General features: G+C 34.0%; 1 protein-coding gene across 2 annotated transcripts in view; it reads right to left on the reverse strand.

Annotated features, from left to right (window-relative positions):
- ALKBH8 (alkB homolog 8, tRNA methyltransferase) overlaps positions 1–16,220 on the reverse strand; it is a 53,374-nt gene that overhangs the window by 13,642 nt on the left and 23,512 nt on the right. For both annotated transcript variants that reach the window (XM_081061759.1, XM_081061760.1), the window contains 2 exons: positions 10,514–10,620; positions 1,251–1,402 (listed from right to left, as the gene is read on the reverse strand). In XM_081061759.1, coding sequence (XP_080917885.1) covers positions 1,251–1,402; positions 10,514–10,620 — 259 coding nt within the window. The remainder of the gene's footprint in view (positions 1–1,250; positions 1,403–10,513; positions 10,621–16,220) is intronic.

Here is a 16,220-nt window from a genome sequence, read left to right on the forward strand (position 1 = left end):
TAAGTTATCTAAAGGGAGTACCAATCTTTAGCTTAAAATCCACAATTTTGATCAAAATTATCCAAAGATGGCCTTGAACTTTAAAAAAAATCTATAAACTGAATATACAATCAGAGCTTCTTATAGCAACCCTTACATTTAATTAATGCCCATAACCAAGAAATATTTGCATAAGAAAACTAACTTGTCTCTCCAATTAGACTTCAACTTCCTTAAGAACAAGTGCCATACTTTACCTTTCTATACTTTGTAAAGTTACTGGCAATGTTAGACCAAATACTTAATAAACATCTTTTCATTGATTAAAAAAAATTTTCATGTTTTCAGGCCCTGATGACACTCTTAGCAAAAGAAACAAAACCTGTTTAAAACTTCACTACCATCAATATAACGAATATAAAAAATAAAAATAAAATATTTATTAAAAGATATCAAATGTAGATTTCCAGTTTTCTAACAGGATAACATCTTATAATAAGGGTTTTTAATTTAAAATGTTTTTAAGATTATGACTAACTCCAAAAGCTTTTGCTAGATATCGCCTGTAACTGAAACCCCCAGGAAGGAAAAAGGATCTTATTATCACTGTCATCTTAGAATAAACGAAAGTGGTTTTGTTCATTGAGTTTAAGAAATATAGGTCATAATGTACTTGTGTAGACAATTCAGAATAACATCTTCTTGACAAGTTTTTGAGCATTTCTTCTATTACCATCTAGCTTTCCAAACTGACGTAAACCACTCTTTATAGCCTTAAAGTTATCTACTTAGAACAATTTGTCATCTCCAATTTCCCTGTTGGGTTAATGAGAAGTAGTTTAGAAACCTGACAAGCTGTTTTCAACAAAACCTCTTTTTTAAAGTCCTATGATTGTAGCACACTTAACTGTGACTTCAATTAAAATATATATATATATATATATTATATATGTTTATAAATATATATATATATATATATATATATATATATATATATATATATATATATATATATTTATTTGGCATCCAACTATGCTGAAGTACAATGTTTTGGGGGGAAATGATGCATAACAAGCAGTCCCTGGCTTCAAGGGATACAAATTCTAGTGGGGGTAATTCCGGAAAGTACATGTAAGTACAATACCAGGTTCAAGGTGGGAAATGCCATTAGAGAAGTTAAAACAAAGTTCTGCTTGGTTCTGATGGGACTTGAACAGATTTTTGTACTAGATTTATTCCATTTTACAACAGAACCAAAATCATATACTTACCGCAGTGACAGGGTGTTTGCCTCACTTTCCTAAATGTAAACGATGTCCGTACTCCTCTCTTGTTTAAAGTTAAGTCTCCAACATCACTGGTGATAATTCCACTTTTGCAATTCTTAGATGCTTGAACAGTATCAAATTTTCTGGGTGTGATTCTAAAAACAACAGTCAAAATAATTTATTTAAACACTGTATTCATAAAAATATTTCAGGTCCTTTAAAAACGTTAAGGGACTAGAGTAAACCTAGAAGAATTTATTGAAAATATCTATTTGATTTCCTTAATTGTTAAGCATTGAAGAAAAAAGAAATAGAAATCTCGTCTTTTATGAAGTTATTTTCAAGGTAATCACATTAAAGAATATATAGCTAACAAATTATTCAAGGGGAAAAATGGAATAATAACAAATATTAAATAATACCAATTCCAAGAAGGAGGAAAAAAACCCAAGAAACAGATGGGGCAAAGAGGAAACAAATACATGGTAAATGTAAATCCAATATCAGTAATTATATTAAACATACAAAGACTAAAAATTTAAAGAACAAAGATTTTCAGACTGGATTAAAAAAATAAAATCCAGTTATATGCTCATTACAAAAGACACACCTTAAGTATAAGGACAGAGAACAGTTGAAAATAAAAAGACAGGAAAAAAAGATAACATATAAAAACAAAATATTTTATACATACCAAGCAAAACCAAAACAAAATAGACTTTAAGGCAATAAGTATTATTAGAGATAAAGGGGCATGTCATAATGATAACAGGGTTAATCCAACAGAAAAATATTGAAGACTTATATATTTGTATGTACCTAACTAATAACACAACCTCATAATAAGCAAAGAGTAAAAAAAAAAAGAAACTAACAAAAGAGACAAATATTTAACTATCATTGGAGTTTCAAGTCCATCTTTCTCAGGAAGTGAAATCTAGTTGAGGGTCAAGGACATCAACATCAGAAAAAACAGATCATAGAAGAGTGCATGATTAACTCTTAAGTTTTGTAATATAAACACAATAAGTAAAACAAAGATAAAAAAATAAAAAGAGAAATACAAGCCATTGTGCATTATAAAAACATTTAAAGCGGATCTTTGGAGTAAAATCAAATTTTCGAATGAGAAAAAGGAATCATTTGGTAAGAAAATATTGCCTTTTTCAAGTTGAATTTACAAATGCACAGATCTTAAGTGTACAGTTCAATAAGTCCTGACAAATGTATACAACCATGTAACCACCACCTCAATGAAGATAGAGAACATTTCCATCACCCAAGAAAATTCCCTTGCGCCCTCTTCTAGTTAATCTTTCGAAACCTCAAAGCAAGCACTGTTGAATTCTTTCAGTATAGCCTGTTCTTCAATTTCATATACAGTTAGCACTATTTTCTGTCTGGTTTTGTCTATTCGACAAAATAATTTTGAGATTCATCCATGTTGTATCAGTAGTTCGTTACCTTTTCATCACTGAGTAATGTTTCATTATATGAACATAACCAGAATTTATTTACCCCAAATCTCCTCTTGATAGATATTTTGGTGTTCCCAATTTGGGACTTTACAAATAAAGCTTCTGTGAACATTCTTTTGTATACATATATAGAGGGTGCCAAAAATATGTATACACATTTTAAAAAAGGAAAATTGTATTAAAATTGTAATACTCAATATATACCGATAACAAAAGATGAATATAAGTCAGGTTTGACTTCTGCAATTACAAGAGGTGCTCAAAGGGTTATCATTAGCGTCTAGACACTTCTGATTACGGCGAACTACTGCTTGAGCAATGTCGACCAGTGTCCACTTGTATACATTTTTTTGGCACCCCTGGTGCATATATACATTTTTTTCTTTTACACACACACACACACACACACACACACATTCATTTGCATATGTATATACTGGGATGCCAAAAAATGTATACACATGACTTGTATTCATCTTTTGTTATCGGTATATATTGAGTATTACAATTTAATACAATTTTCCTTTTTTAAAATGTGTAAACATTTTTTGGCACCCTCTGTATAGTCATATTATATATATATAATATATATATTATATATGTATATATAATATATATATTATATATGTATATATAATATATATGTATATACATAATATATATTATATATATTATATATATTATGTATATATAGAGAGAGAGAGAGAATTACTCCTGGGTAAATACCTAAGGGTGAAACTGGTGGCTCACAAGATAAGAAACTACCAGGTTTCAAGGCGGTTGCAGATGATTTTATACTCTCACTAGAAATACGTAAGAGTTTCAGGCTGCTTTATATTCTCAACACTTGGTATTGTCTGAGCTTTTAATTTTAGCCACTTTAAAGGTGTGGAAAATGGGGCTGGCCCGGTGGCTCAGGCGGTTGGTTAGAGCTCCATGCTCCTAACTCCGAAGGCTGCCAGTTCGATTCCCACATGGGCCAGTGGGCTCTCAACAAAAAAAAAACAAAAACAAAAAAAAAAGGTGTGGAAAATGGTATGCCTCTTCATTTTCATAACGGTATCTTTTGATGAGTAGAAGTTTTTAATTCTGATGTAGACACTTTGTCTTTTTCTTTTACAGTGTGTTCTGAAATCTTTCTTTAAAAAAACTTTGCCTAGCCCAAGTTTACAAAAATATCCTCCGTATTTTCCTCTAGACATCTTAGAGGTTTTGCTTTTACACTTAAATTTATGATCTACCTCATATTAATTTTTGCAAATGGAGTGAGGTAGATCAAGGTTCGTTTTATTTCCACGTGACTATACAGTATCATCTGCTGAAAAATTTCCTTTATACCTGTTAGAATGGTTACCATCAAAAAGGCAAGAAACAAGGGTGGATGAGGATGTAGAGAAAAGGGAACCCTTGTGCACGGTTGGTGGGAATGTACATTGGTGCAGCCACTTTGGAAAAACCATGGAGGTTCCTCAGAAACTTAAAAATACAACTACCATATGATTTATCAATTCCACTTCTGAGTATTTATCCAAAGGAAATGAAAGCACTAACTTGAAAAGATACATGCTTCCCCGTGTTTGTTGCTGCATTACTTACAATAGCCAAGATATGGAGAAACACCTAAGGGTCCATTGATGGATAAATAAATTAAGAGTATGTCTCACACACACACACACACACACACACACACACACACACACACACACAAAATGGAAGATTATTCAGCCATTAAAAACAAAAGGAAATCCTGCCATTTGTAATAATATGGATGGACCTTAAGGGCATCATGCTAAATGAAGTAAGTCAGACAGAGAAAGATAAATACTGTATGGTCTCACTTATATGTGGCAGTAAAACAAAAACAAAACAAAGTTATAGATACAAAGAACAGACTCATAGTTGTAGGGTAGGCAGGGGAATTGTGGCAGGGAAGGTGTGTGAAATGGGTGAAGAAAGTGGTCAAAAGGTACAAGTTCCAGTTATAAAATAACAAGTTAAGTCCTAGAGATATAATGTACATATGGTAACTATAGTTAAATAATAGTGTGTTGTATATTTGAATGTTGCTAGACAGTGACTTAAAAGTTTTCATCATAAGAAAACAATACTTGTAACTATGTAGTGATGGGGGTTAACTGGACTTATTGTGATGATCATTTGACAATATATATACATACAGAGAATCATGATGCTGTGCATCTGAAACTAATACAATGTTATATATGTGTGAATTAAATCTCAATTTAAAAACAAACAAAAAATAACGGGCAGCCGGTTAGCTCAGTTGGTTAGAGCGTGGTGCTCCTAACAATAAGGTTGCCAGGTTGATCCCCACATGGGCCACTGTGAGCTGCGCCCTCCACAACTCGATTGAAACTACCTAACTTGGAGCTGATGGGTCCTGGAAAAACACACTTAAAACAAATTTAAAAGTTTATAAAAAATGAAAATCAGAATTCCCAGGCTGAAAGCTTTTAAACCACATCATAGTTAATTAACGAATTAATTCAGAGTACTGAAAATAAGTATTTTATAGGTCTTGATGCTATTTTAACAAGTGTTTTATTTCATTTTCTAAAAATTAATTTTTTTAAAACTATTATTAATTTTAAGTGTGCTTTTCCAGGACCCATCAGCTCCAAGTCAAGTAGTTGTCTCAGTCTAGTTGTGGAGGGTGCAGCTCACAGTGTGGCCCACGAGGGGAATCAAACCAGCAACCTCATTGTTAAGAGCACTGCTCTCCAACCAACTGAGCTAATGGGCTGCCCCCCAAAAATTAATTTTTGAATATTGACCTTATATGCTACAACCTTGCTATATTCACTTATTAGTTTAGCACTTGTGTTATAGATTTCCTAGGATTTTCTATATCCACAATCATAAAGAGTTTTACTTCTTCCTTTCAAATATGTATAATTTTTATCTTTTTCTCTTGACTTATATTGGCTAAGACATCCAACATAGTATTAAATAGAAGTGGTGAGAGCAGACATCTCTGCCCACTTCAATATCTTAGTAAAAAGCATTCAATATTACGTTAGATGTGGGTGACATTAGATGTGGGTTTTTCATAGGTGCCCTTTATCAGACTGAAGAAGTCTCCTTTTTGTTTTGGTCTACCAAGTGTCTATCATGAACGGATGCTGAGTTCTGTCAAAAACACTTTGCATCAATCAAGATGATTATATAGTTTTTTCTCTTTTGTTCTCTTAATGTGGTGAATTACATTGTTTGGTTTCCAAATGTTAAACCAATCTTGCAATCTTAGGGTAAACTCCACTTGGCCTTAATGTATTTTCTTTTCTATATATTGTAAGTTTGGATTTTCTAATATTTTGTTGAAGTTTTTTCATCTCTGAAAGATACTGGTTTGTAATTTTCTTTTCTTATAATATCTTTATCGCTTCTCAGCCTTTTGGCTAAGATCACGTGTATAATATCTTTGACATGTTTTGGTGTCAGGGTAAGGCCGACCTCATAAAACAAATTGTGAGAATGGCTCTTTTAAAAGAACTTGCCCTAAAGGCAATTTTTTAGAAGTAAAAGCAAACAATCACTGCTTGAATTTATACAATTATTAGTCTGATAGCTAAAAATGATTTAAAACTATGGTGTTGAACGAAGTCACAGTCACATATTTTAGAACAATAAGTATCTTGAAACTCCTATTAGTAAACGAATTTCTTTCTTGGGGACTAAGTAGTTCTCTTTTATAGTTCTCAGAAGTCAATTATTTCACTTGCCTAGAGTTAAATCTTAGGCAAAGGTCAAGCTGTACTTAACTGCTTTGGGCACCAATCTCAGATTTGTAGGAACAGGTAATTCATGTTAAGAATAATGAATTCCTTAAACACCTCAGAACACCTTCTTCCCCGGCCCCTCCCCCTACCCCCACACACACTCAAATTATCATCTAGTTGGGAAAATAGTAAATAAAAAGATAAAAACATTTTTATAGGTTAAATAATAGTTCAATACTATAGAAAAGGCATTGCGAGGTAGTAGAAGACAATACAGTGTTTTAGGAATTAAGATACACGACAAATTATTTCAGGCTAATGTAGTCAGAAAAGCTTTATAAATCATGAAGGAAATAAAAGTTGAGCTGTATAGTATCTTTAAAAAAAAGGAAAAGGAAAGGAAAAGGAAATTTACTGCATTAAGAGTTAACAAGACTGTGAAGGGTAGAAGGCATAGTGAAAAGTTGCAGAAAAGGGAGCAAACAAGTTTAGCTGTAACATTATGGTTAAGAGCACAGATCCTGAAGCCAGGCTTCTGATCTTGGTTCTGCCAATTAATGGTTTGGTGACTCTGTACAGGTTATGTAACCTCTTTATGCTCCAATTCCTTTTACAAATGGGGACAAAACTATAGAAGAAACTTTCCAGTCTGGCTGTGTGAGTTAAATGAGTTAATATGTATAAAGCTTTTAGAATAATGTCTGGCACAAAAATAATGCTCCAGAAATAATTTAAAACTACATAATTCACATATACTCCTGAAAGAATGCCTTCCCAAGGCCAAACAACCATAAATGAGTGAAGCAGATGGATTTGTTCGGAACACAGTTTGCCATTAAACACATAGGAATCGTCTTCATTTAAAAAAACAGTCTTCTCTTCCATTTTTCTTAAAACACATTCTTGCTCTTTCTAGCTTTCCATTTCCTACTTTTAATACAGCCATGAGTTCAAGAAACATTTAATTTTCATTTAACTCTATTGTAAGATAAAAACAATGGTACACACACAGAAATAAATGACACTCATTTATTTTAAAGTGATACTCAGCCTTAGTTCCGGGAGTCATAGAAAGTGGTAGGAATTGCAGAGAACTGGAAAATATAGGCCTCATCAGAGGGAAGCCATTGATAATCTCGGCCTTGATAATGCTCTCAAATGATACTGTGGCCCAGTGTGGTCAGGTCTTCTCAATTTTCAAAAGAAAATGAAAATTCAGTATGTTATGTGAAAGCTCCTGATTTTTATATGCAGGCCATTTTTTAAAATGTACCATGCGGACGGACTATCACTGCCCCAGCCAAAGAGCCTGGCTGCTGAATCTAATCCCACATGCTTACAGTTTGCCACCTTTGATTTAGGGCATGGTGGCTCAAAGAGTAAACTTTTACTAGATCAAATTAAGTGTTTGGAATTAATATTATAGGGCTGTGTTAATCAACCTTTTTCAATTCCTTTCCCTCAACAGTGCTTTCTAGTGCTTTTTTTAGCATAGAGATCAAAATATTTTTTATCAAGGTTTATTTCCTATAGTTTATGTATACACGAGTATTTCTAAGTGTATTAAATGTGATTTTTTTCAATCTATTTCCCCTTCCATCTAGAGATTCCAGTGAGCACCTCCATAGCTGGTATATGATTTGTTTGGTCAGTTTCTCTCCATTCCTGTTTCTGTTTGAGCCCCCTCCTTCCCTACAGTTCCCCTCCTGGCTCTCTTCCTATCTCTCTCTCTCTCTCTCTCTCTCTCTCTCTCTCTCTCTCTCTATATATATATATATATATATATATATATATATATATATATATATATATATATATATATATATATCTCACATTACAGGCAATGGGTATCAATAGGAGCCTTTAAAAATAACACTTAGGTTTTTTTTCTTTTTTTCCCCCTGAAGTTATTGTAGAGAATTTTGATTCTAGAGAGAGGTTTAAAAATAAATATCTGCAAGTCAATCTTCAAGAGATATCACTCTTAACATTTAACAGCACAATATGTTTTGAATAAGATAATGTGATCAAACCGGTGTTTAGGAGGACTAATCTGCATCATTACCCAGAACAAACTAAAATATTTTCATAACATAGGCCTATGAAAAGTAATTTTTTTATTTTGTTTTTGTTGTAATACCATTACTCTTAAGTCTAAATGTTACCAATAGTAAAAATGCTTGAACCTACAAAAACAAAATGTGAATATTCTCAAAATCCTAGGAAAACAGGAAACCACTGGATCATTCATCATTTTCATTTCCTGTAAGTAAAAATATTTTAAATGGCCATGAAAAAGACTCAGGCAAATTTATGTTTCGGAGCACAAAATCAGGCCATCTGTTTTTATGGCTCACATTTAGGACAGGTTACAAATTCATTTACATGTTCATTTCCTTGAAATCTTATAAAAACAGCTCAGCTAAAATCTCTAAGCAGGACAGTATTGATAAGTACAGAACTCAGCAGTATTTTCTGTACAATAGATGTAAATTTTGGCAGTGGGATGCTTCCTTCTCAAAAGGCTAAAGATATCTTCTTGCCAAAAGTGCATAACCCACTTCTTTCAGATAAATTTAATTCAATAAACTCAAATTGAGGGACATTCTAAAAAACAACTGGCCTCCTTAAAAGTATCAATGTCATGAAAGACAAAGAAAAGCTGAGGAACTGTTTCAAAGTAAAGAAGACTAAAGATTTCAGGTGTACAATTCTGTGTACACCTGAAATCTATGTAACTTTACTAACGATTATCACCCCAATAAACAAACAAACAAAAAAGATAAAGAGAACTGACAAGTAAAGGTGATGAGGGATCATGGACAGAATCCTAGATCAGAAGGAAAGCCAACCATGAAGTACTGACAGAGACTCTCTGCTTGGCCGAAGTTTGGTCAGACTCCTGTGAGCCTGACTCGGTCTCATACTTGGGCATGTCCTCCAGGAGCCCAATTTTAACAAGAATCCTGCTAAGTCAGTTTAGCCAGAATCCCCCACCCTTCATATCTGATCCTCCTTGACAGCTGATAAAACTCTTCATTCCCCACTATCCCCCACTAACTGATCGCCCTGGCCTTCCTTCAGCAAGATTCCTATGGTTGATTTAGCCAGAATTCCCCTTTACCACTGAGGTTTCCTCTTAGTTATTTGCCATCCACCAAGCCCCATCCCCAAGCCCAGGCTCCTTAGCTATAAATGCCCACATTTCCTTAGTGTATTTGAAATTGAGCCCAGTTCTGTTCTCAGGTCTCTTTTCCCCTATTGGCAATAGTTCCTGAGTAAAATCTGGTTTTGCTGCTTTAACTACGGGCAGGCTCTGGTTTTTCTGTGACAGCACTATAAAGTACCACTAGTAAAACTTAAAGATTGATTGTACAAGAATATGATGTGAGTATTTTATCATCAAATTTCCTGAATTTGAAGATTGCACTGCAGTTTTACAGAACAGGGGTTGGCAAACTATAAATATTTTAGGAGTAAATATTTCACTCCTAAATATTTTAGGAGTAGAGGGCCATGTACAGTCTCTGTTGCATATTCTTTGTTGTTTTTGTTCTTTACAACCCTTTAAAAATGTAAAAACCCTTATTAGCTCAAGAGCTGTATAACAACAGACTAAGGGCTGAATTTGGCCCACAGACGTAGTTCACCAACCGCCAATGGAGAGTGTCCTTGGTCTTAGGAAATATGCAATGAAGCATGTAAGAGTAAAGGGTCATGATGTCTGCAACTGATACTGATATGATTCAGCAAAAATAACAACATGTGAGAGACAAATAAAACACATGGCAAAGTGTTCATAATTGGTAAATCTAGGTAAAAGGTGAAGGGAGTTCACTGTACTATGCTTGCAACTTTTCTTTAAATTTGAATTTTTTTCAAAATAAAAGGTTACTATTTTTTAAAACGTCATAGATGTCCCTGGGGGTTTAAACCCAGAGCCTCAATGTGTAGGCATGGGGCATGGTTCTAGTGGCGCACAAAGGAAAGAATGAGAGCTCTGACAAAGCCAAAGCCATCTAGTCATCAAGGTCATGTCAATACATACCCATGGGTCCAAAGGTATCTAGATTCTCCTGTCATCACCAGCAAACTCCGACGAGGCAACAAAACCGGCACTGTGACACCATCTGGGTGCTTAAAATCCATGACAATCTTGAAGTAAAGACAAAAAGCATAAAGATTAATCCAAGATGTCATGCATTCCACGAATAAGAATGATTCCTTGATTTCTCCGTGTCTTTCTAGGCTAATAGACATTAAAACATGATAATGCTTACAGAACAGCATAGCACAGTGGTTCTCAAACTTTGGTGCACATAAAACTCAACTGAGTGACTAAAAGACACACTTCATCCACAGAGACTCAGCAGGTTTAGGGTGAGGCTCAAAAATCTGCTTTTCTAACAATCACCCCAGAAAATTATGATGCAGGTGGTCTGAGGATCATACATAGTACGCCAAACACTAGGGTAGTAATCGAATGCGAGGACTTTGGAGCTGAAACATTCATGTCCTGGCTCTTCCATTTACTAACCATGTGACCTAGGACAAGCCACTTAATAATCCCTGTGTCTCAGTTTCCTCAACCCTTACAGAGTTCTTTGTGAATTAAATATACAATGATATAAATCACAGTATCTGGCACATAGTCAATACAAAAAATAGTAGCCATTAATAGAATATTAATTAATAACCCAAGGGAAAATAATCATTAGATGCAGATTCTCAGATAATCCATTTTACCTTTAAAGTCATGCAATATTTTGGATACTAGAGGCTAATCTATAAGAGATAATCAAAGAACACAGGAACATTTTCAGTCACTCTTCCCAAGTTGTGCTCAAATTATTATTATGAATAGTAATCTATAAAGATATAAACCCCCCCCCCAAAAAAAAGATATAAAATCCAAGAAAATGTTTTTGTCCTCAGAAACCCAAACACCAAAAGAATTCAGTCTAAACATAGCAGCAGCTGACAAATGTGAATTTAAAAAGCATGCCACAGAGCTTAAAAAACTGCTGTTGTTTTTTTGTTTTGTTTTTTAATTTATTGGGGTGACAATTGTTAATGAAATTACATAGATTTCAGGTGTACAATTCTGTATTACATCATCTATAAATCCCATTGTGTGTTCACCACCCAGAGTCAGTTCTCCTTCCATCACCATATATTCAATCCTCCTTACCCTCATCTCCCCCCCACCCCTTACCCTCTGGTAACCACTAAACTATTGTCTGTGTCTATGAGAAAAAACTTCTGTTTTTTAAGTGAACAAATCAACCCATTTGAAAAATAAATATGACAACCAAGTATCAGACGGTGAACAGAATTTAGCATAGTACCTTACCCTCTGGTAACCACTAAACTATTGTCTGTGTCATTGAGAAAAAACTTCTGTTTTTTAAGTGAACAAATCAACCCATTTGAAAAATAAATATGACAACCAAGTATCAGACGGTGAACAGAATTTAGCATAGTACCTTCATTAAAGGTAAACTTAGCATAGTACCTGGCACAAAGTAAGAATTTAATAACTTAGCTACTATTATTAATAATAATATTACATCAAACTAGATAATGCATATGAATATTCTTTGTAAATTACAAAGAATTATACAGATCTAACCTGGTGTTTCCTTTTCTCATCTGACCTTCTAACCTAACTACTAAAAATAAAGTAGGATGATAGAATTTAATTTTCCAACAATTATCTGTTCCAAATGATTGCATATAATTTTAAATAGCCATAGTCCCAAAGCATTCTATTTATAAACATGGTAGATGAATTCTGAAGTTTTGGGCGTAAGTGTACTGCAACTTCCCTGAAATGTTTAAACAAAAGAAGATAATGTTTAAACAAAAGAAGAAATGTTTAAACAAAAGAAGTCCTATAGAGGACTGATAGATGGATAGATATTTGATCAAGCATATATGTTAAAATATTAAGTGTAGAATCCAGGTGGTAGGTATGTAGGTATTTACCACACAATTATTTCAACTTTTCTGTATGAAAATTTTCATAATGAAATGTTTCGAATAAAAACCCATTTTTAAACCAATACAGACAGGTTTCAATGTTCTGATAGACATTAAAGTCTACACATAGGAAAAAATGAGCATATTTATGAATTATTTTATTAGAGTAAGTCATTTGTGGCTTAAAGGAATAAAAACTGTCTGGATGAAAACTCTTGACAGGAAAATATTCTGAGACTAGACCCTAATTCATTCATTAGACAAATATTTATTAATCATTGTGTGAGACATCAAAGGCTGTAATGTTAAATAAGAGACATGTTCTCTGCCCACCTAGGGGTTATAGTTTTGGGCTAATTAATATTCAACATGTTTTATAAATACACAATACATATATATATATATGTGAAATTCAAACACATTCCCTCCTATCAACAGAGAATGATGATTTCAAAATAGGGAAATCTCAGTTTCAACAAATAATTAGAACTGACAAGAGAAGTATGAACATGACACCAGTTAATCTGGAAACACGTTCCTTAACTGTTTACCAGTTTATTACAAAAGGATATGATACAGGATACAATGAACACACAGATATATTGGGCAAGGTATGTGGGATGGGGCACAGAGCTTCCATGTAGGCTCTGCGCACACCACTCTCCCAGAACCTCCACGTGTGTTCACCAACCGGGAAGCTCTCCAAACCCTATATTGTTGGGATTTTTATGGAGGCTTCATCATGTTGGCATGATCACTTATTAACTCCATTTCCAGCCCCTCTCCCTGATCTGGAGAATAGGGGGCAGGGCTGAAAAACCCAAGCTTCTAACCATTACTGATTGGTCTTGCTGGTAACCAACCCCCATCCAGAAGCCCACCAGGAGCCATCTCATTACAATAAAAAACATTGCTCTTACCCAGGAAATTCAAAGGGAGTTAGGAACTCAGTTAGCAGTTGGAGTGAAAGGCAAAATATTAGAACAAACGATGTTCCTAGTCTCTTATCACTTAGGAAATCACTTGGAAATTATAAGGGCTTTAGGAGTTCTGTGCCAGAACGAACCTGGGGCCGGGAGCAATATATATTTTTTTCTATTATCTCACAAGTATGTAATGTGAGAGTATAATTTTTTAAATAAAATAATTTTTATTTACGAAATTAAATGCACATTTTCTATGAAAATTAAATTTTCCTTAAAACATTCCATAACACAAATAAAGCATTATCAGTATCATATTTAAAGTATCTGTAGCTTAACTAAACAAAGCTTGTTAAAAGACTAAAAAAAAAAAGATTTAAAAAAAATTCACTAAGGATTCACAATTAGTAATGCTGCCTTGCAACTGCTGAACCACTCTGCCACGTGAGTTTTGCTCCAGAGGAGCCTTTTCCAATTATTCTATTTGGTTTTACCTATTTTCTTTATTTTCTGAGATGGCAGAGTCAATAAAGATCAAATTCCCAGAAAGCTCATGGGGCATGAATGAGGATAATGTTCCAAAGCAAACAAACGTAAAACCCTAGACATTCTGACCTCATAAAACCTTTACATATCCAAAATATGATAGAATGAAAACCCCAGACACAGCTATCACTCTATTACTCAAGTAAAGATAAGATTCATAACAGAAAAGTACATGAAGGAATAAACAGATTTCCACGTTGGCTAAACAGGAAATTGAAGAATATATTGCTACTAGGAACACTTCTGAGAAAGAAGAGAAACTTAATCCTAATCCTTAGTGGTTAGACATAGGCTGAGATCATTAACCTTTTGAAATCCTGAACGGTATATAGGCAAGAGGCAATATAATATGAAGAAGGACATGGGATTCATAGAGAATGATAAAAACTGAGAGGACATCAGTGACTGTAACTGCAGAAAGTATTTTATGGCCGAGAATTTAGCAGAATAGAGAGAAATCCACCTGTTTCCCTTAGCGTGCCAAATATAAATCTTCTGTAGTTGCATTAAAGTTTTCACTGGACCCAAAAAAAATAAGAGTTTGTTTTTTTATTTTAAATAGCAAACAAGTGATTCCACATACCTCATCGTGGCCATGTTTGAACAAGTGGGGGAAACCATGTTTGAACAAGTGGGGGAAAAGGGGGGACAGATTCACAATTGCAAGTATACAAGATTGAAACAATTTACAAAGAAATACAGCAATGTCAAAAATGTGTTTACATAGTTTCCCTGAATTTACAAATATAGAATCCCACCACATGGTGAGATAACAGTCCATGATAGGGGAGAAGAGGAATTTTGAACATTTTTAATAAAACAAATATAGTTTTCTGTCTCCCTACAAAAGATGATACTCCCAGAAATACGAATATACTTGGCTAAAGCTGAAAAGTAGCTGGAAGAGAAGCTTGCTGGTATGTCATATTTTTCCAGGGCAGAAGAACTAATACAAATTTTGTCTAGGACACCTTGGAGACCAATGGCTAATGTCAATGACCTTTAAATCTCCTACCTGTGCCATATAAGCCTAGCTTCCATCCTTTAAGAAAAGTTAAAATAAAAATCCGTGAGAAACCCATTTCCCATCCTTGATAGGGGGAAAAAAACCCAAAAAACAGGAGCGAATCCATTTGCTAAATTTCTTGAGAACTGGAATCTTGTGAAACTCAAAGGAAGGATACAATGGCAGCAACACACCTTGGAAACAGCATATAGGACACAAGACCTCCCATTTGAAAATGACTAAATATGCTCTGCCCCTGGTCCTGCAGAGAAGCAATTTTCTCAAGTATTGGCCTCAATATTCTTGTCATGAGAGAAGAAAATCTCACACATTGAAACATGAAGATGAGTGGTACCTTATGGCAGAGGAGTGGCTCGGCAAGTAGTTTATACAGGAGCTAAAAGCACTGGAACCAAAAGGAACTTATTTCTCATTGCTTCCGAGAGAGGATGGGACACGTAGAGCACCATTTGCTATTTCTGGCGTGAAAACTTTCCTACTTGATCATGTACCATGTACATATGTAGGGTATATAACTAGGAACTTAATTCTAGTATTCTGTATATGAAACAAGCAAAATTAGAACAGATTAAAATTTAAGAAAAAAACAAAACAATAAAACAAATCTACTCTATAGTATATGCCAGCAAATCTACCTTTCAAATACTTCTGCTTTACAAAACTAGGTCCCAGGTACTCAATGAACAGATTTTGCAATCTTTTCCTCTTCATCCCCAAATACAGATGATTTTGAACTGTTTTATCTGGCTAAGCTCAAGTGAAATGTAAAATAAAAAGAGAAGCATCTTTTAGTTTAATAGTCTAAACACACTGCCAAATAGCAGAATAGAGAGCAAAATAAACACTGCATAACAGAAAAATTGAGCTTGAAAAAGCAAAGAAGCTAAAGTGAGGACACTTTAGCCACTACTGAATATTCAATATGTATTATAAATGCTAAGTTTAAATGCCAATGAGATAATACAATCACTCTTATGTGTTTGCACTGAGAGGACTTACTTTCAGCTTTCATTTATAACAGTGTAGCTTCATTTGTTTGCAGGAACTGTAAAGTGAAATCCACCAACATCCAAAAAAGGACTCTCAAAGTCATTACAAACCACTTCAGTAAAATTAAGTTTTACTTTGTATGTGATAAGGCTACAGAGATCATGAAACATTTTAGCTTAAAAAATTTGGGGGGGGATTTTATTTTTATTTACTTGTTAGATAAAAAGGATGAATCCTGACGTTTGTGACAACATAGATGGACCTTAAGGGAACTATGCTAAGTAAAG

Source organism: Rhinolophus hipposideros (assembly GCF_964194185.1).
Source record: "Rhinolophus hipposideros genome assembly, chromosome: 10".
Taxonomy (NCBI): Eukaryota; Metazoa; Chordata; class Mammalia; order Chiroptera; family Rhinolophidae; genus Rhinolophus; species Rhinolophus hipposideros.